Source organism: Talaromyces proteolyticus (genome assembly GCF_021365285.1).
Source record: "Talaromyces proteolyticus strain PMI_201 chromosome Unknown BGW36scaffold_5, whole genome shotgun sequence".
Classification (NCBI taxonomy): domain Eukaryota; kingdom Fungi; phylum Ascomycota; class Eurotiomycetes; order Eurotiales; family Trichocomaceae; genus Talaromyces; species Talaromyces proteolyticus.
This window is the reverse complement of record NW_025764281.1, coordinates 2,484,447-2,508,989: the sequence shown is the minus strand read 5'-3', so window position 1 is coordinate 2,508,989 and position 24,543 is coordinate 2,484,447. Positions and strand designations below refer to the sequence as shown.

Genomic DNA, 24,543 nt, shown 5'->3' with positions numbered 1-24,543 from the left:
TTCAAGACTATCACAAACTATTAACGGAAATAAAATGCTACAGTCAGGATGGCATAGCTGCAGAAAGTTAGCTGACTGTGTAAAAAGAAAATAGAAAGAGACTTACAATCCCACCAGCATGGTTCCGTGGATATAGGTGTATCTTCCCTCTCGCAGCATGTAACTTACTATCACGACCGCAAAAAATAAGATCATGGTGTTGAACGAGCCAAAATCGAGGGTGATCGGTTCCTCAATGATCCAGCCTAGGATAACTAGAAAGGGGATGGCGAAGAGACTGATTTGGAGTATACTAGAAACTATGACACTGATACCAAAGTCTATGTCGCCGCTACGTGAAACGGCTATCACCGCAGAGCCTTCAGGACTGTTGCTGGCAATAGGTATCAAGATCATCGCAATGAAGATAGTTGACATATGTGTTATGTGGGCCGTGCTCGACATACTCTCGAACACGAAATAGGTGCACACGACGACACCGATTGAAGACGCGATTAGAGTAGCTATGGGAGCGTATTTCTGCAATGGGCTTGCAAGCTGGGTAGTAGATTGAGAAGGATCATCTTGTCTGGTATGCTGCGCTTGCTCGAAAAGATGTTTGTGAGTTCTCATCTGGAAAAAAAGGTAAGTGATGTAGAGAATGAGAAGGATCACGGCAGTTCCGCGCGAGAATGACAGAATTCTATCTTCGATCTGCGAGTGATGCACTGCTAGTGTTGAAGCAAGTACTGTTGGTAGGATGATTGCCATTGTCGCGATCATCATCAACGAGGATAATGTGTCGGCGACAGTGGGGTTGAATAGCAATATGTTTTTACCCCATGAGGCCGAGAATATGCAGAGCCCTAGAACCTTCATAGTATTAGAAAATCGATTTTCTATTTTAGACTAAGATAAAATGGAAATGAAGAAGAGGGCTAACTAGGAGTATATCCGATAGTATGCTTCCAATCATGATTGATTGGGCGATTGTGACGCGTCCATTGACAACTGCGAGGATACCGGCCTATAAACGAAATATTAGTGGCGAGACGACGCGAAGATAAAACAAATGAAAAGAACAAATCCATAAGACGACTGAGATATAGAATGGAGTATAATGGAAGATATCACAGCCAGTACTGACCGTCAATTCAACAGAATTTCCAAACGTCGCATTGATCAAACTCCCAAGCAGGGCACCGACACTGTCAGACAGCTTGTCCGATGCATCCGAGACCAGGGCTGAAAGCGGGATGACAGCCAGGAGGTTGAAGAAAAACACCAGAAGTGCATTCCAGCGAAGCGTTCCGCCTAGGATACCGAGCGGTAGGAATAAGAGAAGTAAATTGGGATTAGCACCGTAGGCGACAGCCTTGCGAGCATGATGGTAAATGTTGCTTGAGGAAGGAGAATATAGAGCTTGTGCCCAGGTCTCTACTCGTATAAAGGTAGATCTCCGTGACCACATCGAAGGCGATGACGGTGCTGTAGTAGATGAAGAGGATGTTGAGGAAGCTGTTCCAGATCTGCTTGACATTATTGGTTGTCCTTCATCTGGGGTTCTAAGAGGAGAATGACGGTATCGGAGATCGCCACCATTTAGTGGGTGGTCAGCGGCCTCTGTTCCTTGTATATCAATGCTGGGGCCTTCCATATCCAAGAACAAGACAGAGATATGAAAGATGTTCTGGGTCGTGACAGTTTACGTAGCGGAGAAAGTGGGTGGCCTCAGCTCGGATCTGGTACGGCTGTCATACCATACACCATACATACCGTACATAACATACATCTATATACACATACTGTATTGTAACAGTCTTGTGCCGAAGCCGAAGCAAGCGCCAATTTTTATTGGTTACTTCTTTTTTAAGGAACTGAACGCAACTTGACGTCGATGTGTAATAATACGTGGGTGTGTTTACTGACGACCTAACTATGCGCCCGATCGGCTGAGATTTTTCCTGTTACGTTACGTCGGAACATGACTTCCATCCTCCTGCTGCCTGCTCGGTCCTGAATGCGACATGCGGATCCACTGTAAGGGGCAAGCATAGCATATGCTCTCTATACACCATCTACATTCAGTCTCTTTCAGAGATTCTGTCTTTCGAAGACTAGTATGTCTAATTTGTCTAATTCGTGATTCTCTAGGTTTTTTATTTAGGCCGCATCGCCTTCCCTCCACCGATACCGCCAGACTGTTAGCGTCGACAGATATCGACCTGCTTGCTCAGCACACCATTCAATCGGCCCATCGGGGATCTGACGGATCAGATATCCCACTGGGATGGACAAAAAGCCTAGCACGACCGAGTAGGCCCACTGCGCACCGCTCATTCCTACCACGGAGAAGGACTCCCCCCCCACAAATGCGATCAGGACCTGGCCTCCGATCATGATGGAGCTGATGGCGATGAACAACCAGTTTCTGAGGAGGCCCTCGGTGATGTTGATAGTGTTTTGGAGCTGGCGATTGCTGCAATAATTTGTAAGCATACATACTAGAATATCTCTATGTGGTTCAATCTGAAAAGTAGTGGCAAGATATGCAAGGGAGACAGTAAACCTACTTGAACATGTTGAAGATCTGTAGCCACACATACGTGTTGAAAATGGCCGTCTGTAGTTGAGCTTTTTCTTGCGAGGTATGATAATGGAAGATGGAAGATCCTGCAAAATAGAGAACCAGAGTAACAGCCATTTGATATATTGACTGGCCAATTATCATCTTCCACATCTGAAGAGTAATGAGAGGAGCGGACTGAGCCACGGGCTTGCGGTCGAGGATTTTAGACGACGGAGGATCAGTAGCAAGTGCCAGTGCCGCCATGGTATCTTGGAAAAGATTGATCCACATGAGTTGCACTGCTGTGAGAACAGACTGCTGGTTTCCATTAGCGACTGCGGAAACAAAAGTCAATCCGACAGAGGTAATTGTTATTGTGATTTGGAACTGTAACTATCGTCAGGTTATGAATCATACGTTCCCACACCCACAGAACGCCTACCTGCAAGAATTTGCTGACAGCATCATTTACTGCTCTCCCCCACATAATAGCTTTGACAATAGACGTAAAGTTATCATCCATGAGAACAATCGAGGACGCCTCGCGGGCAACCTCTGTTCCTGATATTCCCATAGAAAACCCGATGTCTGCAGCCATCAAAGCGGCAACATCGTTTGTACCGTCTCCTGTCACCGCTACGATTTCTCCCATTTGCTTTAATCGCATGACAAGAATTCGTTTATCCTCAGGAGTAGACCTTGCCAGTACCTTCAAGTGAGGTATCATTTCAATTTGCTGCGATTGCTGGAGAGTGCGGAACTCGGAAGCTTCTATAGCAATGTCCTCATGGTCGGTAAGAATACCGGCTTCTTCTGCTATTGCCTTCGCTGTCAAGAGATTGTCACCGGTGACCATTCTTACAGTAACTCCCGCTTTTGCACATGTTTGGATGGCGTCTGGAACGCCGTCGCGTAGTGGGTCTTGGATACCCATGATAGCAAGAAATGTTAGGTCCCGAAGTATTTCATCGAGAGGAACTATATGGCCAACATCGCTGATGGGATCGGCGTTAGTAACAGGTGGCCATTCATGGAAATCCCGGTAGGCAAGAGTCATTGTTCGCCAAGAATGCCTTGCATATTTCGATATAATATCCTGCAGATTCTGCATAATGTCATCGGAAACTGGAATTGGGGAGAGTCCAGCTTCTGGATTCTCTAGAGCCGTGTTGCAGGCACGTAATAGGATTTCAGAAGCCCCTTTGATATATGCTCGATGTACCCCGTTATCCAGACGGACCACAGAGACCATGCACTTTCTAGACGAATCGAATGGGACCAAGTAGACGACCCGTGCATCAGATCTCTCAACCTCAACGGGGCCCATGCCAATGGCGTCGCGAGCCAGTGTGAGTAGAGCAGATTCAGTCCGAGAGCCAATATACGAAGAGTCATCGGATTCAAATGCAGTGCTGTTAATAACGATGGAGCTCTTCAGAATTGATCTGACATCGAATGAAAGGCCTCTTATGTATTCGGTAATAGACGAAGAGGCACCCTCAGTATACTTAGAATTTGTGCCAAAGGCCCCTGCAACGACAGTCATCCGATTCTGTGTTAGGGTACCAGTTTTATCTGAGCAAATAGACGTCGCATTTCCCATAGTCTCGCATGCTCGTAGAGACCGAACCAGATTTCTGTCCTTCAGCATTCGAGTGGTGGCAAAGGCGAGTGACAATGTAACGGCTAGTGGCAACCCTTCTGGAACTGCTATCACAACGACAGTGAGCGCTATGATGAATATGTTGAGAAAAAGCTGACCCTTTTCGGCCGGGCTTCTTGTGCTGTGAGGTAGCTCTACCAGAAACTTTATGAAAAGAATCACGAAGAAGATCAGAGCAACAACGCCACCGCATATTGCAATACTCTTGGCAAGCCCACCAAGTTTCATTTGCAAAGGTGTTGGTGTTGGCTCATCCTCAAGTCTCTGAAGAATTGTGCCATAAGCTGAATTGCGACCTGTAGCGATAATGAGAAAACTACCAACGCCCTCCGCGACTTTAGTTCCTGAAATAATGAATGGGTCTAGTTTTGTGGTAACTTGCGTGTTGCTATTCCCTGAGTAACTAGCTTGGACAGCATCATCAGCAGGACACTTTGGTCGTAGATTAGACTCCCCAGTCATGGAAGATTCGTCACATCGGAGAAGAAGGCCTTGAATTAAAATGCCATCCGCTGGAATTACATCTCCCGGCTCGATTTGGACAATATCACCGACGACGACATCATGGATTAGAATTTCTTGCGGACGGCCGGAGCGAATGACCTTCACATTCCGATCCTGTTGCTTCTTGTTAAGCTTGCGGAATTGGTATTGTTTCTGGAAATCGTTTAGAGCGCCGACCAGCACGATGATGACGATGGCCACCAGAATGGCGACCCCCTCCACCCATTCTATGGGCGGGTTGTTAGGTGTTCGAGGAGTTCCTAGCGCTTGATAGAGGCCTAAGCCAAGAGATATTATTGCGGCTCCAGTCAACAGAAATAAAACATAGTCATTGTAGGCCATCCACATCAACTGCCAAAAAGGGGGTTCTCTCTTCGTGGGCAGTCGGTTATCTCCGAATATTCTCCTTCTCGCGTCAAAAGGAGGTTTAAATACTGTTTTCTCCGTAGAAAGGGTAGGTAGGCGTTTCTCATAATCCGTGAGCGGTGTAGCATCCTCACGGATAAACTCGTCTGGGCTTAATCCGCTTTTCCGGTCTGTCAGGAGAGACGTCTCCAAGCCAGCGAGTCCCCCTAACGTTTGGAGGGCACTCAGATCCCGAGACTCGGCCAAATGCTGCAGCTGTTTGGGTGTGCACCCAAATTGGTGATTTGTTGCTTTGGGAGCTTGACTGAAAGCGAGCTTGGTGTCAATAATGCTTTCGGGAGCATCCATTTGAGTGCTTCGGCGAGCTTGGCGTTATCCGCCTAATTATACTCTGCCTGCTACTATAAAAATTGAAACATATAGCCTGAATTTCACGTCCTTGCTCGGGCACGCTCAAGATATAGGTTTGTGAGAAATAAAGTGGCAGTGTAAAAGGGATGGACGGGAGTGTTTTTACGTTTGATGACTGTGGCGGAGCAAAAGTCCGGCGTCACGCGCTACGATTGGCTGGTCATGCGTATGTATGAACTGGCATTACCATTTTTCGCAATAATCATTCGACGTTTTTCCAATAATAATACAGTAAGTCATATGAATTTTACTAAATGACACCGACAATATTTGATTTGTTATCGGATTAGCCCACCACGACGTAATTCAATACTCGTCCTTGATACAAAAGTATCATAACTCACGACGATAAATTCACTAGTTATCTATAGGAAACGAAAAAGGAGAGAAATAAAACAAGCGCTGTAACAAAACAATGCCCCTCTATATTACAATAATGGTACAGGCAAACTATGCAGCTTCGATATCAACATGAGGCCTAGAAGCACCGAAGAAATAGAAACTCCAGTTGTTCCTTGGCTGAAAACCTGTTTGATTTGGAGGAATAGACCCAGATTCACATGAAGAGTTGTCCAAGAGAGGAGTGAATTCGTCAGGAAGATTCTCAGGATGTTTGATTCCACGGGAGCTGGACAAGCCTTGCCACCTATCAAGGTAAAGAGCAGACCGGATCCAGTCATCTGGGACCAGGCGAGCAAGAACGCCAATGATGAGGCTGAAGGCTCCAAGGGAAAGAGAAATAGCCCACTGAATACCATCTAACCGGACAGCCGACAAGGCACTTCCACCGAAGGATATGATGAGTAACTGCCCTACGATGGTAATTAAATTGATGCCGAGAAAGTACCAATTGTTATGAATTCCTTCGAAAACATTGAGCTTGTTATCAAGCCGGCGATTACTAATAGAGATTTTTGTTAGTATGGATGAATCCTATGATATCACAAAGAGGACTTACTTGTACTGATTGAAAAATTGCATCCAGACAAACGTGTTGAAGACAACAGTTTCTAGACTTTCTTGTTTGGTGCCCGTGTATCCAAGAATTCGGTTACCAGAAAAGTTGAGGGCCAAGGTCACGCTAAGTTGATATATAGACTGCACAACAATCATCTTCCACATCGTCAGGGTTATCATGGAAGCCGACTTTTCCTCCGGTCGCCTATCGAGAATGTCCGGCGGAGGAGGGTCTGTCGCGAGAGCCATAGCGGCGAAAGTGTCCATGATGAGATTTATCCACAAAAGTTGAACTGGAGTTAATATTGACTCATCATGGTCGCTTGTAATGGCAGAAACAAAGGTTAGGGCAACAGCCGTGACGTTGACGGTGAGTTGAAACTGAGCCGCAGATTAGCCAATTTCGTATTTAGTAGTAAGAATAAACGGAAAGTACAAAAAGTCTCAATAAAACAAATAATACACAATAAACACACCTGAAGAAATTTCTTGATTGCATCGTTGACTGTTCGGCCCCATTCGATGGCCTTAACGATGGAAGAAAAATTGTCGTCCATCAGTATGATGGACGACGCTTCTAGGGCGATATCGGTCCCAGAGACCCCCATTGAGAATCCTACATCTGCTGCAGTCAGTGCAGGCGCATCGTTGGTCCCATCGCCCGTGACGGCAACAACTTCTCCAAGCTCTTTAAGGGCTTTTACTAGGACCTGTTTGTCTTCCGGGCTTGATCGCGCTAACACTTGTAATCGTGGTAGAACGTCATAAAGGTCACTCTTGGATAGCTCTCGAAAAGTTGGACCATCCATTGATACCCCGTCGGCATCCAAAATACCTGCTTGGACTGCAATCGCCTTTGCAGTGTCAATGTTGTCTCCTGTAACCATTTTGACACTCACGCCAGCTTTACGGCAATTGAGAATAGCAGTATTGACGCCAGGTCGAAGAGGGTCCTGGATACCGACAAGCCCAATAAAAGTCATGTCTTGCATGACATCTTCGAAAATAGCCTGGGTGGGATCGCCTTCCACTGTGTTTGCATCGAAAGGAGGCCACGTAGAGGAGAAGTCCCGATATGCAAATCCTATCATACGCAGCGAACGATTGCTGTAGTTTCGTGTGCTATCAATCACTTGATCGTAATGTTCGCTTATAGGTTCGGTATTCATGATTTCATCAGACGCATCGATGACGATTTGCGTGCTTGAGTCTAAAAGGACTTCCGGAGCCCCTTTCACATACATTCGATATATACCACCAAGATTAACCACAGACGCCATACATTTCCTGTTGGAGTCAAAAGGAATCATTTGGACAACCTCTGCATTCGCACGTTCCTCGGCAATCGTCCGAATACCGAGATGTTCCCTTGCAAAAGAGAGCAACGCCATCTCAGTCCGTGACCCAATAAATGTATGTTTCTCGCTTTCCACTGTAGTCGAGTTGATGACAATGGATTGTGCTAGGATAAATTTCACTTGTTCTGATAATCGCAAGACCAGATTCTCAGTGGATAGAGTCATGAATGGTTTGGGGGCTTGAGTATTTTCATCGCTCTCAAAAGCATACTGCATGCCGACAGTTCCTGAGACAACTGCCATCTGGTTTGTAGTGAGGGTACCGGTTTTATCGCAGCAAACAGTAGTAACGCCTCCCATCGTTTCGCAAGAACTTAGTATTCGGACCAGATTATTGTCTTTCAGCATTTTAGTGACTGCAATGGCTAGGGCAAGAGTCACCGCTAACGGTAATCCTTCTGGAACAGCGATTACAACGACCGCTATACAGACAATCACAATTCGCAAGAAGAGTTGTCCTTTCTCTGAAGCTGAATCGGTGTTCCCTGGTAATTCAATGAAGAATTTGATGGTGAGAACTGCAAATAACAGTGCTGCCACAGTAATTCCAGCAACAGCGATCTGATCAGCGATAACCCCCAATCTTTGCTGCAGAGGTGTTTGTGCGTTTTCAATGACAAGAGACATCATTGTTTTTCCATAAGTGCTTCGCTCTCCGACTCTAGTAACTATGTATGTTCCAACTCCTTCGACCACCTTGCAACCCGAGACAATGAACGGATCCAGATTTCCGGCGGGAATTCCTTGTTTCTTTCGTTGGACAATATCATCCCCCGCTGTTTTTTTTATCGAGTGAGATTCGCCAGTCATGGATGACTCGTCACAGCGAACGTTATAGCCTGAGACGAGGATCCCATCAGCCGGAATCAAGTCACCAGCCTCTAACTGCACAATCTCGCCGACAACCACATCAAACGCCGATAGTTCACAAGCCATGCCCGATCTTATCGCCGTGACAGTGCGATCTTCTTTCTACATAAGACATATCTCGTTAGCCCATTCTATATATAGATATGTTTCATTTTAAGATAATATTACCTTCCGGCTGAGCTTTGCAAATTGTGTCTCCTTCTTATAGTCGTTCAAGGAACTCACAACGACCACAACGATAACTGCAGCCATAATAGTAGTCCCTTCCACCCATTCTACCTTCGGTTGGCCAGGCTTGTGCGGTTGGCAAAACGTCTGATACAATCCCAAAACCAAGGAAATAGTGGCGACAACAGTCAGTAATATCAGGACCCTATCTTGCAGTGCCTCCCACATGAACCGCCAAAACACTTTCGTTTTCTTTTCTGGCAATCGATTGCTACCGAATATCTTGACTCTGTCCGCGTGTGAGCGTCGACCTGATGCGTCAAGTGTCTGGGTGGACATCGTGCGTTCGTCCGACTTGATTCCGAGAGCACAGTGACTGTGCAAGGCAAATGCTAGACCAGATAGACCGCCTACAGACCAGATATCTTCAAGACATTTTCGATCGAATATTGTATCGAGAGCGTCGGGTGAGATACCAAACGAGTCGCTATCGCCATGAGGGAAATTGTAGACAGTAGGAATTTGCTGTTGCTGGTAATTTGAGGCCACAGAGACAGCAGTCACCTCAGAAACGCTGCGAGTGCGGTAGGAGCCACAAGATGAGCTGGTTGCTACCATAGTTTCTCCATCAGATAGTGAAGTCACCGAAGTCACCCTCGGCCTACCAGCCGAGCTACTACCATTACTGCCACTGGAGGGCAGAACTAGGCTATGCGGAGAAGTAGCTGGCCGCAGAGTGTCTGCATGTAAGCCGTCATCCGGTAAAGGCTCATTAGCAACAGGGGACTCCGGCTCCCATGGAGATAACTATACTAGTTAGTTAATGCGCAGCTAGAGACAGAGGTCAATCGGGATAGGAATTATGAGTGTATGTGCAATATGCGACGTACATCGGCTGTACTTATCGTAATGATGGGAGCAACAGCCTCGGTCGGTGTCGGGGCATCTCTCTTGTTACGGCCCATTGTTCTCCGGCACCTGGCATGGTGTTTTCCTTGATGAGATGGAAAAGCAGCGATGATGATTGATACCACACGTTGCCCTATCGCAGATAAAAACCCGACTGCGTCATGGGTTTGACCTTGCTTGGCCGCACAAGGATTTGCTTTTGTTTTGGTTTTCTCTCTGGTCAGCCAAGGCTAGCACTAAATCAGCGAAGGACTGAGGCTTAGCTAGTCAGGCTCTAGTGTGCCAGACCATCAGTGTCACTCGGGCTGGGTCCTCAGTCCACGCGACTCATAGGCTGGAAAATGACTGTTCAGCTTTTGTCCGGCGATCCGTCGTGGGCCTTTTGCAGTGGATGATTGGCAGATCACGGGTGTCTAAGAGCCGAGCCCAACGCGAAGAGGAATCGAAAAAAGGCTTGTTTTTGATGATCCCGATACATAACGAATACGGGGCGGGATGTTGTTTTCTAGTCGTTACACTACATGGAGACTAGTCCGCTAGGCATGTAATTATCGATCATATTATTTACGCCATCGAATACCTCACCAGGAAGCTTATTGGCAAGGATTACGCTGGTTGACGTCGTTATGCAACTGTTATATTTTGAGAGCCACCTATAAAATAATAACCCCCTCAGGAGGTATCGGGCGAACCTCAAAAGCCACCGCAATAATTATGTACCTATGTCGAGGGTTAGGGACGAGGATTATACTGACGAACTGTGATCGAAGGAAGAACTCACGTTCCCATCAAGACAAGCCCTTCGAAGTAATTGCTTCGGCCATCCTGAATTAGGTAGTTCATCACCATAATGGCGAGAAATAGAATGGAAGCGTCAAAGAGATCGAACTGGAGCGTCAGCGGTTGGTCGAGTATCCAGCCGATTATCACCAAAGCAGGCATAATCAGGATGAGCAGTCGCAAATTGGTTGCCATGATAGCACGAATCGCCAGATCAACGGGGTTGCGTCTTGCGACAGCCACAACTGTAGTAATTTTACTCACATTTCCAATCAGGGGCACGAGAACTGTCACGAGAAAAGCGGAGCTGATTCCGACTGTGCGCTCAACCTCATCAACCGTTCTTAGTAGAAATACGATACATGAAACTAGAGCAGTAGTTGCAGCAACAAGGACAACAGCGGCGACCCAGCGGTTAAGGCTTAAGAATGCTTGCCTATGCAGATTACCACGGCAGCCAACGTCTGTATAGTCAAAGGCCGGTAGCTGCTGAGTGGAAGTCACCCGGAAAAGGCTAGGATGCGTGTGAAACTGAAAGTAGAAGAAAAGAATACATAAAATCAACAAGATAATTGCAGCCGCATGAGAGACGTGGAGAATGGAAGCATAGTCACGGACCACGGTCCCATTTTCATCTGTGGGTGGAAATGCAGACATGGTAGTTGGAACAATCAGTGAAATGGCAACAATGATAGTCAGCGACGACGTGATGCTCGTGGTGGTCCGGTCGAACTCGACTCGTTTCTGCTGGCTTCCAACCACGAATAAGCAGCATCCAAGAACCTGAAGAAGCAATGGTTCAGCAAGATAAAGGTGGAAATCAGAACTAAGAGTGTGCAGGATTACCAGAAGCGAAAAAAGCACAATATTCCCTATCACAATACGTTGTACATTAAGCGTCTGGCCCTGGCTCAGAGCCACCAGTCCAATCTGAAGGAAGAAAGTTGGTTATGTGTTTTGTTATTAAAGTTGGAGAGGCCGTTCATCCTACCAGTACTTCAATTGGGTTTCCCAATGTCGCCTTGAGCAATTCATCCGCGATGCGCACAATATGAAAGGATAGTTGGCCGATTGCGAATGTAATCCAGGCAGTAAGTGGAGTGATGGCTAGCAGGTTAAGGCAAAACACAGCAACGGGGGGAAACTTTAGTGCTGCTGAACATATCCCCAGCGGAACGAAGATCAAGAGCAGATTGAAGTAACCGCTCACGATACGTGCGTTAGTCTTATGATATGGGTGCGATGACGACTGACGACCTAGCCCATATTGAGTGTTTCCAGAGGCAGAGAGCTGATGCTGATTAGAGTCAGTGGCCATCGTGCTGCCAGGGTAGTTTGGCAGCTTGTGTTGATGGCCTGAGAAAAGAGGAGGACTTCTTGAAAACGTGGAAGCCTTGATTTGCATTAACGACTTGAAATTGTCCCCAGTGTGTACTTGTAAAAGAGAGGAAATGAAATCTGTGACACATTGATGGTCACTATCATAATCCGGGTTCGTATTGTTAATTTGATTTTGTTATTACACGTCGGTGAAGTGTGTTGGATGAGATTCGTCAAGTCTCGGCGCTTTAGCTGCGGTCATCCCCACCACGTAATGTTGGATGCTGAATACGCGTATAATACGGTATTATAAAACATTATACCGTGTATCAGTGTTATCGGTAACTGCCGAGACGCCCTATATTCGTTGACCCGTATTGCGTATCAAGCTTTATCTCCTGCCAGGACGTAAATGATGTGTTCAGCAGCTATCAGAAAGACACGTCCGTTGCTTAAAAAAATGCATATATATTAACCGATGCAAAAGACATAGTCTGTCTCGAAACGTCACACTGGAGTCGGGCGGCTGGAAATGGCGGGGTGCAAAAATCCCTCAGATGCAAGGGGACCTATTCAGGGCTAGTCAGTAATTAATTAATTAATTACTGCGTACGGTATCGTACGGGGCATTAGGTAACCCTGTGCATTTCCTTCCAGTGCGGCGTGACGCCGTCATGTTACACACCTTATCCACCAGACAATCTTAAACAATACTGACACAGATCCCCAGCACCGAGGGTTCTGATATGGTGACTGCATTCGTAGTTACGTGAGCACCGATACCATCCATTTCATCGATGCTCGATGTCTGCGGAAGATTCGCCAAACCAAGAGCCGGGACCGACCACTCCTCTGCTCAACCGGAGTACCCCGTCGTCAGCGCCTCGTTCAGGTAGAAATTCATTGCTTAAAAATGCGACCTTGGAGACCTTCCGTATCATCAAGGTGGTTTGGTTTCAGAGCATTGTGAACTGGTTTCTTTTTCTTGTCCCGGTGGCCCTGGTGGCTAGCACAAATGACTGGGACACGTCCTCGGTTTTTGTTCTCAACTTTCTCGCTATTCTAGCATTGTCATCAGTGTTGTCGTTTGCGACAGATGAGTTAGCAAAGAGTACAGGCCAGACGCTGGGTGCCTTGGTAAATGCGACGTTTGGCAACGCTCTAGAAATGATTGTAGGTTTTGCTCTTTTGTTATGTAGCAGTCTGTGCTTGATGGTCGGACTAATATTTCTTTTCTCCAGGTCGGCATTACAGCCGTAAGGCAAGGAGAGATTCGAATCGTGCAGTCGAGTATGGTGGGGAGCATTCTCTCTGGCATTCTCTTGGTATGTGTTTGGTCCGCAGCATTTTCCATTAAAAACTTGGCTGATTAATGTGGCAAAGATCCTGGGCTGTACCTTCTTTTTCGGCTGCTACAACAAAGAGGACCAAAAGTTCAATGCAGATGTGATAGGCGTCATGATATCACTGATGGTCGTCTCCTGTGCTACGCTCATAATCCCTTCTGCATTAGGGACAATGACACCATGGAAACGTCCGGAATTGGATGACAGTATTCTAAGTCTGTCTCGCGCCACTGCTATTGTCCTTATTATTTTCTATCTTGTGTACCTCTACTTTCAGCTCAGAAGCCACGCCGACATTTTTGATGACAGTAACACCGATCCCGACCAGACCCTGGACAATGAAGTCCAGCTCAGTCTGTGGCCGTCGAGCATAATCCTACTTCTTGCTACGCTTGGTGTTACCTTTTGCTCCGATGCTCTAGTTGACTCAGTTGACGGAATCGTCGAAACATGGCATATCAGTCGTGCTTTTATCGGGCTCATCATCGTCCCTATCGTCGGCAATGCGGGCGAGTTTACAGCCGCCGTCAGCGCTGCAAGAGCCGGGAAAATGGGTCTTGGAGTCAGTCTGATTGTAAGCGCGACTCTTCAAATTTCCCTGTTCGTCACGCCGTTTCTGGTCATCTGTGGATGGATAATAGGGAAGCCTATGTCGCTCTATTTTAACACATTTGAGACTGTTGTGCTCTCTTTCTCCGTCATTGTCGTGAATTGTCTTGTCCGCGAAGGCCAGGCAAATTATCTAGAAGGCATTTTGCTGATGGGAACGTACGTTATTGTAGGGATAGCCTTTTATGTGCATCCTCAAGATTCAGAAGTGCTGATCGAGGGTATCAGTGGATATCAATAGATATTTTAATTTAACTAAAACTAATTACTTTTACTATCTAGTCGAGAAAAGAAAGGCGCAATTACTTATCTGATATATGGACTATCATATTTGGTTCACAACATATTGTGTGAACCTATAGAGAAAAACCGATCCTCACGTACAAGTCCCTGATTTCTTAACCAATTGTGTTGATAACGAAGAAAGTCACAAAACTTCCATGTCAATATATATAATTCCCCCTGCAGTGCTTCCTTCAAACATGGTCCTCGTCGAAAGACAGACTAAACAATCTGCATGTGGATTTAATGACCTGAGCTAGTTTCGCTAGGCAACAAGATTCTTCAATACATTTCAACGCGTTTGTAATAATTCACAAAATAAAGTTCGAACAAGGTATTTTAGTAATACGGACCCATAAAAGGGGCTGGACGGAGAAAAGCCTAAGTGGAGGAGAATTTGAATGTAGAATTTTAAATTTGTCTTCTTTAGTTAGTTTAATTGTGTTTAGGTATTATTAGAAACTGAATTATTTGCCGTGACCTCAGTTGTTATGTCAGAGATAGATTTCCATAACGACAATGTCGGACAGTGTCTGTTAAGAACCAAAAGCTAGGCTAGAATCACTAATGGGTTGAAAAGACATAATTAATTTGATCTTCATGAAAAAATATGAGCATTGAAAGACTAGAGTATTACGACCAGTTCAATCTTCCAGACCCCAGATGGAGGAATTTCCCGGTAGAGGTAGGAGGCCTTCGCTGATTTTCCTGATAATTGATAGATCGATTCCTAGAATACAGAATACGGATCTGTTTTCTGATGGCACTCTCACTTTCTCCATGTAGTTCTATCATATACTAAAATCTACACTACTTGGACACAAGGCTTCTACTTAGCCAGCTTTGCTACTTTCAAGCCATAGAGCAGAAACCCGCCACATAGAACGAAGGCATATTATAAACTTAAAAATACAATAGAATAGCACTACTATCACCACGATAAATCGCGAAAAGAGTAAAAAGGGATTGTGATCAGAAATTTATCCGATTGTGTAGAATTGAGCTGGGTTGCTTTCACAGAAGTATCAACGATGGAAAGACCGGTTTCAAAGCTTTAGAAGTTGAAGCACATAGAAGACCTGAAACGGATGTTGGTGTAAAACTCGAAACAAGATCCGAACTTGTCAATGGAAATTTCCAAGGATTTGTACCTCTAACAAATTATCCTCAATGATCACCACATAGAATATGGAAAGGACTTAAATTGTGGGAACCCCCCATTATCGACTGTTGAGCACGGCATTCAATAACATATAATTTTGGCTGAAATAAAAAAATCATGCCTTGTAGTCTGTGAGAAACATCTTAGGGTTGAGGGAATCCATGATCATCACCGAGACAATTTGATAGCCTTGATTCTGGTTCTAAAATATCCTTCAACAGTATCAACTCTGAGAGGCGTGCTTGGTGGTGACAACAACAACAACAACAACAGTAGATTCTAGGGTCAAAGGGAAACTCTGATATGCCAGCCGTCGATGAGTCAGCTTTGAATGATTTTGTACTTGCAGCAAAAGAAGCCTTCACATCCTGGTGCTTGTATCTGTCAAAGAAAGAGGGAGGGTACTTGGTCGGACTGGCTGATGAACTGGAAAACCGAAGGGGTGAAATACACCCAGTTCTAGCAAAGAAGACTGGAAAATTCGTAAATTGACACTCTTGGGTTTAATGGTTGAATTCTTGGACTGAAACTTAATTTATATGACCTACTTGCTAACATGGAAATCGATGTTACATTGCAGTTTTGGGGGTTTAATGGTAATGTCAACCAGATGCCGAATTATCATGGAAGTACTGACATATGTTTATGGGCGATTAATTGCCGGGTGAGATTGAATATGAGGATTATCAACTCGAGACCTTCTCTACACATCATCCTCTTGGAGTTATAGGAGCAATATGTCCTTGCAATATGTCCTTGGATCTTCCCGCTAGTTTTCGCAGTAGCAAAGATTGCCGTAGCCCCAGTTATGGGTAACAGAGTCATGGTTAAGCCTTCGCCAATGCCACTTTGCGCCACTTTGAAGTTCGCTGAACTGGCGGTTCCAATTATTTCAGCCGATGTTTTTCAAACGCTAGTGGAGACAATAATATCAGCAGTCTTGTGATGCTTCACTCCAGTATTGACAATATCAGCTTCAAAAGATCAATTTCCACAGAGAAGCGGGTGGCTCAGAATGCGTAGAAATCATTAAAGCGGTTCCCTCTAGCGCTTGGAAGGAACGACGCGGGTATAATTTACCCCAAAGTTGATGTAGATACAGTCGCTCGTAAGATAGCTAGTGTAGTCTTCTTCTACTCCAGTCAAATGTGTAGCAACGAAAAGGGTTCACGGTCATCTAAACATCTTTCCTAAGCCCCGAGAAGTCTTAGATGCTGTGAAACAGACCGTAATTGACACCTCTAGCAAGCAGCCATCTCTACTTAACCCTATTCAAAACGAAATGAGTATAAAATTGTCCTGTGATTTTAGCTCAGCTGAACAGATGCTAGGAAGTTAGAGGTAGGCACTGTCTATACATATATAGCTTTTAGATCACTAACCCACATAGTTTTTTTCTTTGGCTAGAAATAGAGTTGATTGGTGGCGAATGGCGCAGGCAAGGGCTGCCTTTGCGCGGCCATACTCAAACGCTTCTGTTTTACAAGTGAGCACGAAATTGAGACTAGAGTAAATGAAAACGAGTTAGGTGATATTCAGGTCCGACATGTGGCACAAGCAAACAACAATTTTAGGTATTATAACTTACCAGAGTACATGTAGTGTCTACACATCCATCAATTCTATACTTTTAACAAGATTTCGACCGTACATGTCGATTGATGTAACCGCTGGAAATCTCGAGGTATAAGAGTAGCCGAGAAAGCGCCAATCCAATTTGGTCAGAAAGGCTATATATAGGAGAAATATATCCGGATGGTACGTACTATTTCACATGCTTCTGTATATAACATTTATAGCTGATAGGTTCTGAAAGGAACAACACTAAAATACAAAAGTACCAAGGCTTTCTTTGTGTCACCGCGAGTCCATGCGCCATATACAGAAAGAAAAGTTTCTTTCCTTTCGGTCAATTTCCCAACAACTTAGCCATTGATGCTCCTACATGTGTAGTGTAAATATGATGTTGAAAGGAACAGACAAGCACAAATGATTCAATGTAAGAGCAAACGTAGATAGAGAAATATATCATCGGAAATGATTCTTGAGTCTCTCCCATCTACCTTCGCCCTCTTTTGGTGCGGGGCCTTTGCTCTTATCGGTCGTTGTGTCGCCGTGAGGAGCACTCTTCGTTTCTAGTTCACCATTGGACCGAGACTGTTGGTACTGTTCATTGATCTCTGGTTTTGTGTCTTCTAGGGCGAGAGTCGTTCCAGACATGGTGTCGTCGAGAACCTTGCCTTCGCGTGCTGCTGCCTCTTCTCTTTCTCGTTTCTGACGCTCCAGACCTCGCTGAGCAGCTGCATCGAGGCCACCGCGCTCTCCCAGCATTGTCGTACCCCCGGGTCCCGGGGCAAAAGCGCTGATATTCAAGGGCATTTTGTGGCTGTGGTAATACCGATTTGTTCGAACAGTTCAGGCTTAGTAGGAGAAAGTCCAAAGTTCGTGTCTTCACATTTGATGTGGGGTCAGAGAGATGTCACTGATACATCAGTCCTTTTATATTCCAGAAGGCGGAATGCCAAGATCAGCTGTGAGGCTGTGACTGATCATTGCTCCACCTGTTGGTGGATAAGTTCGTCTTTCAGATGCATCGGATGTTCTAAACTGCAGAACAAGCATGTTATTACTGATGATACAAGATATGTCTCCTAGAAGAGATTTCTCTTACACAATCTAATGTAGATAAGTATATAATAGAAAATAAATATATCAATGAAACAGATCAATGTCTGTGGGGAGGAAAAATGGAAGAAAAGGTGGATCCGCATTGCACCAAACAATGACATCATATTCCTGGGGCCGTTGGTTTTTGCCTCAGTCAGCACTGATTTAACAATAGAAGTGTATTCTTGATCTATTATAGAAACGACAATGAAGAGACTACAATTCAATATAAATTGACACTTTATTAGAAATTTTTTGGTTGAGATACTCTGCAGCAATTAACTAGCTTGTTGAAAAACATTCCAGGTCAGCTTATAGTCATTGCCTATTTACCAGCCCAGAAGAAATGACTTTTGAATCAGTCTGGGAAACATGTCGCCTGATGATTCGCGATGAGTCAACGTAAATAAGTTGGGAGCTACTAGGAATGAGATGTGTTTTCAAGCTAGCTACGATGAAGAACTTGGCTTTTCACACGGCATAAGACAGGCGGCCATTCCAGGCCGTTGACTCACCTAGCAATTAGCATAGTAAGGCCCTATCAAAGGACTACGAGTTAGTATTAGCCAAGAGCTTGCGCAGTATCGCATGCTAAACTACTAGCAGCAGCAGTAGCAGTAGTAGTAATGCGCAGTCCAACCCAGATATTCAATTACCGAAAATCGGAGCACGACTGCCTTGTCTGTCTGGTAAATAGAACGTTTGAAGATTATGACACGAATTAAGGCAAGCGGTGGACAATCGACTCAGTTATATACTAGCAATAATACCACAAAACATTAAAATCCATCATTTACATATCCTCATTTGCGACATACTCTGGAAGATAGGGCATAACCCTACATCAATATAATGCGCTATGAATGGTTATTAAGGGGGTCAGTTACGGACTATCATCGATCTCAATCAGTTTTCAACCCCTCGATAGTGCTTCCTGCCTTGTACACCAATTGTATGTAGGTTCCCTAGCTAGACTAAACGTTACCTCGGCGTTGGTGAGAATTATGTTCAGAATAGCTTTCTACCTCTTACACACGTTTCGATTGATGAATAATAATTAATTGGCTGGTTTTCACATCACATGTAAAGCTGTAGGGAACTCATTTTATTAGGCTTATGTACGGAAATTTCGGTCACGCACAGTCATGTCGACACGCGAGTTGGATCAAACAGCTAGCCTACTCATCTTCCACATGTAAAGCCAATTCAACACCTTTTTCCATTTCACGTGTCTTCATCGAAAACCCAAGGAGTTTCGAGTTAATGGGCATTTCCAGTAGTATCAGGATATTCCGTTTGCGACTTCTCAAACTACCCATGTGCTGGCTTCAACGTTATTTCTTCTACTTTCTGCAGATATAATTTTCATTGTTATAGTGAAGTCTTCCTTTCTCTTATTTAGATATTCAAATTCGTGGTAGTCTATGGATTCGGTGTTATAGATGACATCAATCTACCTTGAATTCTATAGACAACCGGCATATACCTAACATGCACAGGGAATTTTTGTTGGCGCCGGGTTCTTTTCTCAGGGGTAACGCTAAGCGACAAGGCCTCATCAAATTTAATGGTCAAATCAGCGATAAATGCGGGGGAGTATTACCCCGAATTTATGGGGGCTTAAGTAAACTGCCGAGGCCGTGAAGACCGGTGGCTAAAAAGACAATACCAGTACAATCTGGGGGGAAAGTCAAACCAAATCTAAATATTTTTTCCAATTAGAAATACTAAGACTAACCGAATAAACTATAGTCTCAGTGTGGTTACACTCAGCAAATCTGCAAGTTGTTACATGAGGAAAACTACTGCTTTCTGATTGGAGGTTGTTCCGATGTAGATCGATTTCATATGCACCCCAACAACCCTTTACCCCACGCAGATGTAATATAACATTGAAATCACATGCTTATAGATGAAACTCTCAAATGTCAAGATAGCGTCTTCTATGCCCGTTGAAGGATTATTTAGGTAATTCAAAATACCTAAAAGCGATATATCGAGTGTGTATCTAATCCCGATATTTGAAGCCTCCAAATTGGAACAAGAAAAACGCAGCGTTGAACATATATTTGTGATTTATCCCATACTAAAGATTTTAGATGTAAAAGAAAAGGTAAAGTCAACAGGAAGCCCCATCATGATACCCCGACAAGTGTCTTATTAAGTGATCATCTTCTAATTTATCGGTTGATGTATTAATCCAGTGATGACACGTCAGGTGCATTTTAGTATTACATATCTAGTGATTAATTTATTGGCTCGGAGATTGAATTGATGTTGTAGAACCAGGATGATGATCCTCTAAAGGTCCTGTAATTCAGAAAATTACTAAGTAGTTAAGCATATGATTGTCTCGATAAACGCCGTCGGTCAAAACTTAATGCCTGTTGATATGTTGGCACCGTCTAAGTCTTCGTCTATCCAATTCGTTAATTGCAGGCCGATTGGTAGAGCTTTATTTTACAGCATTGTAGTTCTGCCAAGATGTTGTATTTGGGCATTTCAAATGTTATACGCATCGAGAACCGCAGAACCATGTCAACAGAAAATACCTGCCTGTAAGCTGACACTTTTTACTGTCCATTCAAGTAATATTCAACAATTTATAAGGTCTTGGATTGATTATTACATGTAACAATCGAAAATAACTTACAATCAATACTTTACACCTCAAAAGTCGTAAAATTGGATAATTGTGTAAACATTCATTGTTAAAAGCTGCCAACTGGTCACTTATATATATCAAAGGTTTTATTATCCCATTTCCATTCGGCTACTTTCATACCTTCATATTTTCTATATAGGATATACCAACATTCAAATCGTGGATTCTGTAAGCCCCGTTTCATTATTAGCCTTTTGTCTTTAGCGAGAAGAAAACATTTTGAAATACGAGGAGGCTGTATTGGAAATTATCGCGTGATTACATGTGATGGAAAATTTCCTTTCTAAGCACATGCAAAGAGAATTTCTCCGCGGCATGCAAGTGATATCTCCTGTCGAAATATGAAATAAATAGAGTCGACAATATCTTGTTTGATATATACTCTGTCAATACAACATCTAACAGGTTTACAACTTATACCGGGCAAAACATCCCTCTCACCAAAACAAAAGATGATATTCAGTGAATCTATGATCTTCTCTCTTATACTCACGCCGCTTGTGGCACTCGCAAGCCCTACCCATAGAAGTTTGAGACTCTTGGGCCGCGAGACAACTGGGGTAAACTCCTTTAATAATACGAACTTGGCCCAACCAGCAACTACCATTTTCCCGCAAAAAGCATCCAGCGATGCACCTTTCAGCCTCAGCGAGAATACTCTTCGTAGCGCTATCTACATTCCATCTACGTTCGAATACGGTTCCGGGTCAAAATCCCCCGTTATCTTGATCCCGGGAACTTCACTTCCAGCAGGCACAACTTACAGCAATGGTTTTGGCAAACTGCTGGCCAATACCTCCTACGCGGATCCTGTATGGGTGAATATCCCTGGATACAGCCTTGGGGATGCTCAAGTAAACGCAGAATACGTCGCCTACGCAATTAACTACATCGCTGGCGTTAGCAAAGGAAAGAATATATCACTAGTTTCTTGGTCACAGGGCGGACCTAATATACAGTGGTCATTGAAGTACTGGCCATCCACTCGGGAGGTGGTAAACGACTTTGTCGCTTTGAGTCCGGACTTTAAGGGTACTACTGAGGCCATCCTTATCTGTTCAGGCCTAACCGGGGACCTCTGCGAGCCATCTATTCTTCAGCAAGAGAATACATCGGAATACATTGCAACACTTCGCAATAATGGCGGGGATAGTGCCTACGTTCCCACTACAACATTCTACTCTTCGACAGACGAGATTGTTCAGCCACAAGACGGCAAGAATGCGTCTGCGTACATACTTGATGCAAGAAATGTTGGTGTTACGAATAACCAGGTTCAATCTGTCTGTTCGAATTCCACACAGATAGTGTTACATGAAGGAGCGCTCTACAACTCTGTGGCATGGGGTCTCATAGAAGATGCACTAACTCATGATGGGCCTGGCCAGATAAGTCGGCTAGATATTCAGACCTTATGCAAGGCTGCAGCTGCACCTGGCCTGGACTCCCTTTTGGGCGAGTCGATTATAGTGAATGCGGTACCAAATATCCTTGCCTATCATCCCAAAGCTACCAAAGAACCTGCTATAGCGTCTTACGCTGGGTAGATACTCGGTATGTAATATTTCTGTGTCCCATTCCTGACAGGCAAATACTTTATATGTATTTAGCCGACACTTCAAGTTTCATATCGGTAGCAATAGGAATCAGATGTAATTGATATTTGTATAGGACTAAGAATGGCACATATATGTATTGTTTCGTTATAATAAATTAATACCTGTAGTAATGACGAGATATTTCTTCTTTCTATACATGTACTTAGTTTTTCAGTAGATAGACACCAACATTTAATCTAGTTATTGATTGACCCGATATTCCTAGGATTTATTACAGCATACATATGTAACATTGAACACACGACCCTAATAACACCGCATTCTTAATAACGTGCTCTAATGCAAACAAATCTCTATGCCTCATTAACCCTATAAAAGGGTACCACACGCACGCGTATGCTGATCACGCTCAGTCCAACGATCAATATCCCAATCAACAATTTTATGTATATGCCCTTGGAGGGTGGGTTCTGAAGCACTGCATAAGATTCTGGGCGGGCTAATTACCACTAACTCCCGAGAAGTTAGGCAGCGAGGCAGCCCGCTAATGGGCTCGGGACCCGGGCATCATGCCTCCACGCCACAGGAATTAGTTAGTCTTAACGTAGAAGGTGGCCTGCCCACCGAATATCTCTCAACAATGAAAACCGCATCTAGCGGCGGCAGAAACTCTACTAGTCCGAGGGCTCTGAGTAAACTGTGCAGTTCCCCCCAGCCTCGTTGTTCACTAGTTTTCCTTGGAGCTTTCAACGGTGTTTATTAGGCCCCTTCCTTACTAGGTATCCAATATGGAGGCTACTGGTCCTACAGCAGCGGGTCTAGCGCCACCAGTGATATCTGTGTTTCTCTTCTCGTACGGCCACATTAATGGCCCGATTGTTCAAACTGGGGTTGAAGGACGCTCCTCTAAACAGCTAGCGTACAGCATCCGACACCTGCCAAACCCCCCACGAAATCTTCGGGCCAATTCAAATGGCTTGTCGAGACGGTTACAGAAGGAGTTCCTCAATAATGATTGTGTGGAAGCGATTTTGGGCAAGGTTCAAAATGATATCATTGATGCACTCAGGATAGAGGCTGAGTCTATACAAGCAGCGAAAGCTGCGACTAGAGACTGTAATTCAGGGAACGTCTTCAAGCCTGACAATATTTCTGACTTGGAAGAGAGCCCAAAAAACCTCCATGATGCATCTCTTATATTGACGGTATGCTGCGAAAAAGGCCGTCACCGGAGCGTTGCCTTCATCGATGAACTTGGGCGCAGACTTGCCGATCTCAAAAACGGGGATGGAATATCTCATACCTGGGAGTTATGTATCAGCGTGACACACCGTGACATTGGCAATTCGGCATCCGCTCCCGTAACACATGACAAGTCCAGACGAAAAAGAATGCGATGTATGCGAGTGGAGGGTAGCAGGTGAACGATTATGTTGTATTTCATATCATCGATAGGAGTACAATCTCAGGATGAGGTTAGGGTTCTCACAAATCCAAGTGTAGCAAAATATCAGATATAGAGCATAGCCTACATCATTCTATCAGTAGGTACAATCCAAGCCAACACAATGCCAGGATCTTCCCTTAAAAGAAAAAGTAAGGCAGGTCTTGAAGAATTTAGGGTAAATAAACTCCTTTTCCGGTCGGTAATGAATGACAAAGTTTATAACCACCAATATTTTGTCTTTCATGTTTCATGAGACCAAATATAATATAAGAAAGAGTGAATATTAATATAAAAATACAGGATCATATTGAAAGAAAATGAAATGAAAAGGTAAAAGTAGAATCATATTCGGTACATGTTTCATATAATGAAAACAGTCTGGTCTTTAATAATATTTAAGTCACTTAAGATTAATTACTATTATTGTTGGGATACGACTCTATATGTTATATGGATTACTGGTAGGACATCCCACTGTAGCTAAATTGCAATCAACGATTATAGACCATGATTCCTACCACTATCATCAGTAAAACATACCTTCTGGTCTTCAAGCTAAAACTACTATGCATTGGACGTAACATAGCTAATTATCTATTAAGCCTTAAAGTAGAATAAATCGTATGGTAGGCATCATTCGGGTCGGGCTGAGGCTCTTGGGGACATTTGGGGATTAGTGGAGGCCCAGAGCCCTCCCCTGAAGATTGAAGATTCGCCGATGCGGCTCGCCTGCCACTGTTCTGCATCCTACCTAGCCCCCTTATGATTAGAACTTCCCTCGCCTATCCCCGAAAACCTTGCAGTACCGTTACACAATCCCGAGGCCCGGGATACTATGCCGTGTTTAACCAGAAGCTCGAGCTTCATAATTTACTAGCCTCAACCCACCCCATATTCTTTTCATTCTATTTGCAGTGTCCCATGGAGTATAGAGTGTTTTTTTTTTTGGTTT

General features: G+C 44.3%; 9 protein-coding genes across 9 annotated transcripts; 4 read left to right on the top strand and 5 right to left on the bottom strand.

Annotated features, from left to right (window-relative positions):
- Positions 1-20: 20 nt before the first annotated feature.
- BGW36DRAFT_293456 (uncharacterized protein) lies at positions 21-1,450 on the bottom strand (the record flags this gene model as incomplete). Its single annotated transcript, XM_046211000.1, has 4 exons — positions 21-57; positions 107-852; positions 923-1,006; positions 1,127-1,450. 4 exons carry the CDS (start codon positions 1,448-1,450, stop codon positions 21-23), a joined length of 1,191 nt encoding a protein of 396 aa, XP_046073665.1.
- A 424-nt stretch (positions 1,451-1,874) lies between these two features.
- Positions 1,875-2,464, top strand: BGW36DRAFT_156408 (uncharacterized protein). Its single transcript, XM_046209553.1, has one exon. It carries the CDS (start codon positions 2,040-2,042, stop codon positions 2,379-2,381), a length of 342 nt encoding a protein of 113 aa, XP_046073664.1. The 5' UTR covers positions 1,875-2,039; the 3' UTR covers positions 2,382-2,464.
- On the bottom strand, positions 2,465-5,552 carry BGW36DRAFT_156407 (uncharacterized protein). The gene is made up of 2 exons (XM_046209552.1): positions 2,991-5,552; positions 2,465-2,935 (listed from the first exon to the last, which is right to left on the bottom strand). The coding sequence occupies exons 1-2, from the start codon at positions 5,427-5,429 to the stop codon at positions 2,549-2,551; spliced, it is 2,826 nt and encodes a 941-aa protein (XP_046073663.1). The 5' UTR covers positions 5,430-5,552; the 3' UTR covers positions 2,465-2,548.
- A 189-nt stretch (positions 5,553-5,741) lies between these two features.
- Positions 5,742-10,111, bottom strand: BGW36DRAFT_416542 (putative calcium p-type ATPase NCA-3). The gene is made up of 5 exons (XM_046219346.1): positions 9,736-10,111; positions 8,846-9,652; positions 6,926-8,779; positions 6,451-6,830; positions 5,742-6,393 (listed from the first exon to the last, which is right to left on the bottom strand). The coding sequence occupies exons 1-5, from the start codon at positions 9,808-9,810 to the stop codon at positions 5,943-5,945; spliced, it is 3,567 nt and encodes a 1,188-aa protein (XP_046073662.1). The 5' UTR covers positions 9,811-10,111; the 3' UTR covers positions 5,742-5,942.
- A 119-nt stretch (positions 10,112-10,230) lies between these two features.
- On the bottom strand, positions 10,231-12,204 carry BGW36DRAFT_377444 (uncharacterized protein). The gene is made up of 3 exons (XM_046216003.1): positions 11,526-12,204; positions 10,536-11,464; positions 10,231-10,474 (listed from the first exon to the last, which is right to left on the bottom strand). Exons 1-3 carry the CDS (start codon positions 11,937-11,939, stop codon positions 10,408-10,410), a joined length of 1,410 nt encoding a protein of 469 aa, XP_046073661.1. The 5' UTR covers positions 11,940-12,204; the 3' UTR covers positions 10,231-10,407.
- A 325-nt stretch (positions 12,205-12,529) lies between these two features.
- BGW36DRAFT_377443 (putative vacuolar calcium ion transporter) lies at positions 12,530-14,267 on the top strand. The gene is made up of 3 exons (XM_046216002.1): positions 12,530-13,027; positions 13,096-13,179; positions 13,238-14,267. Exons 1-3 carry the CDS (start codon positions 12,659-12,661, stop codon positions 14,048-14,050), a joined length of 1,266 nt encoding a protein of 421 aa, XP_046073660.1. The 5' UTR covers positions 12,530-12,658; the 3' UTR covers positions 14,051-14,267.
- A 2,679-nt stretch (positions 14,268-16,946) lies between these two features.
- BGW36DRAFT_377440 (uncharacterized protein) lies at positions 16,947-18,078 on the bottom strand. Its single transcript, XM_046216001.1, has 2 exons — positions 17,925-18,078; positions 16,947-17,860 (listed from the first exon to the last, which is right to left on the bottom strand). The coding sequence occupies exon 2, from the start codon at positions 17,630-17,632 to the stop codon at positions 17,282-17,284; it is 351 nt and encodes a 116-aa protein (XP_046073659.1). The 5' UTR covers positions 17,633-17,860; positions 17,925-18,078; the 3' UTR covers positions 16,947-17,281.
- A 2,977-nt stretch (positions 18,079-21,055) lies between these two features.
- Positions 21,056-22,132, top strand: BGW36DRAFT_294275 (uncharacterized protein; the record flags this gene model as incomplete). Its single annotated transcript, XM_046211079.1, has 1 exon — positions 21,056-22,132. One exon carries the CDS (start codon positions 21,056-21,058, stop codon positions 22,130-22,132), a length of 1,077 nt encoding a protein of 358 aa, XP_046073658.1.
- A 640-nt stretch (positions 22,133-22,772) lies between these two features.
- Positions 22,773-23,709, top strand: BGW36DRAFT_377439 (uncharacterized protein). The gene has a single exon (XM_046216000.1). The coding sequence runs from the start codon at positions 22,933-22,935 to the stop codon at positions 23,566-23,568; it is 636 nt and encodes a 211-aa protein (XP_046073657.1). The 5' UTR covers positions 22,773-22,932; the 3' UTR covers positions 23,569-23,709.
- Positions 23,710-24,543: the final 834 nt, after the last annotated feature.

Coding starts and splice junctions, on each gene's coding strand:
- BGW36DRAFT_156408 (XM_046209553.1), top strand. CDS start 2,040: ATGCTCTCTATACACCATCTACATTCAGTCTCTTTCAGAGATTCTGTC.
- BGW36DRAFT_156407 (XM_046209552.1), bottom strand. CDS start 5,429: ATGGATGCTCCCGAAAGCATTATTGACACCAAGCTCGCTTTCAGTCAA. Junction 2,936..2,990: donor CTGTCAGCAAATTCTTGCAG/GTAGGCGTTCTG, acceptor CGATAGTTACAG/TTCCAAATCACAATAACAAT.
- BGW36DRAFT_416542 (XM_046219346.1), bottom strand. CDS start 9,810: ATGGGCCGTAACAAGAGAGATGCCCCGACACCGACCGAGGCTGTTGCT. Junction 9,653..9,735: donor TTACGATAAGTACAGCCGAT/GTACGTCGCATA, acceptor TAACTAGTATAG/TTATCTCCATGGGAGCCGGA. Junction 6,394..6,450: donor CAATTTTTCAATCAGTACAA/GTAAGTCCTCTT, acceptor AATCTCTATTAG/TAATCGCCGGCTTGATAACA.
- BGW36DRAFT_377444 (XM_046216003.1), bottom strand. CDS start 11,939: ATGCAAATCAAGGCTTCCACGTTTTCAAGAAGTCCTCCTCTTTTCTCA. Junction 11,465..11,525: donor GAAACCCAATTGAAGTACTG/GTAGGATGAACG, acceptor TTCTTCCTTCAG/ATTGGACTGGTGGCTCTGAG. Junction 10,475..10,535: donor GGGCTTGTCTTGATGGGAAC/GTGAGTTCTTCC, acceptor CCCTCGACATAG/GTACATAATTATTGCGGTGG.
- BGW36DRAFT_377443 (XM_046216002.1), top strand. CDS start 12,659: ATGTCTGCGGAAGATTCGCCAAACCAAGAGCCGGGACCGACCACTCCT. Junction 13,028..13,095: donor GCAACGCTCTAGAAATGATT/GTAGGTTTTGCT, acceptor TCTTTTCTCCAG/GTCGGCATTACAGCCGTAAG. Junction 13,180..13,237: donor TTCTCTCTGGCATTCTCTTG/GTATGTGTTTGG, acceptor AATGTGGCAAAG/ATCCTGGGCTGTACCTTCTT.
- BGW36DRAFT_377440 (XM_046216001.1), bottom strand. CDS start 17,632: ATGCCCTTGAATATCAGCGCTTTTGCCCCGGGACCCGGGGGTACGACA.
- BGW36DRAFT_377439 (XM_046216000.1), top strand. CDS start 22,933: ATGGAGGCTACTGGTCCTACAGCAGCGGGTCTAGCGCCACCAGTGATA.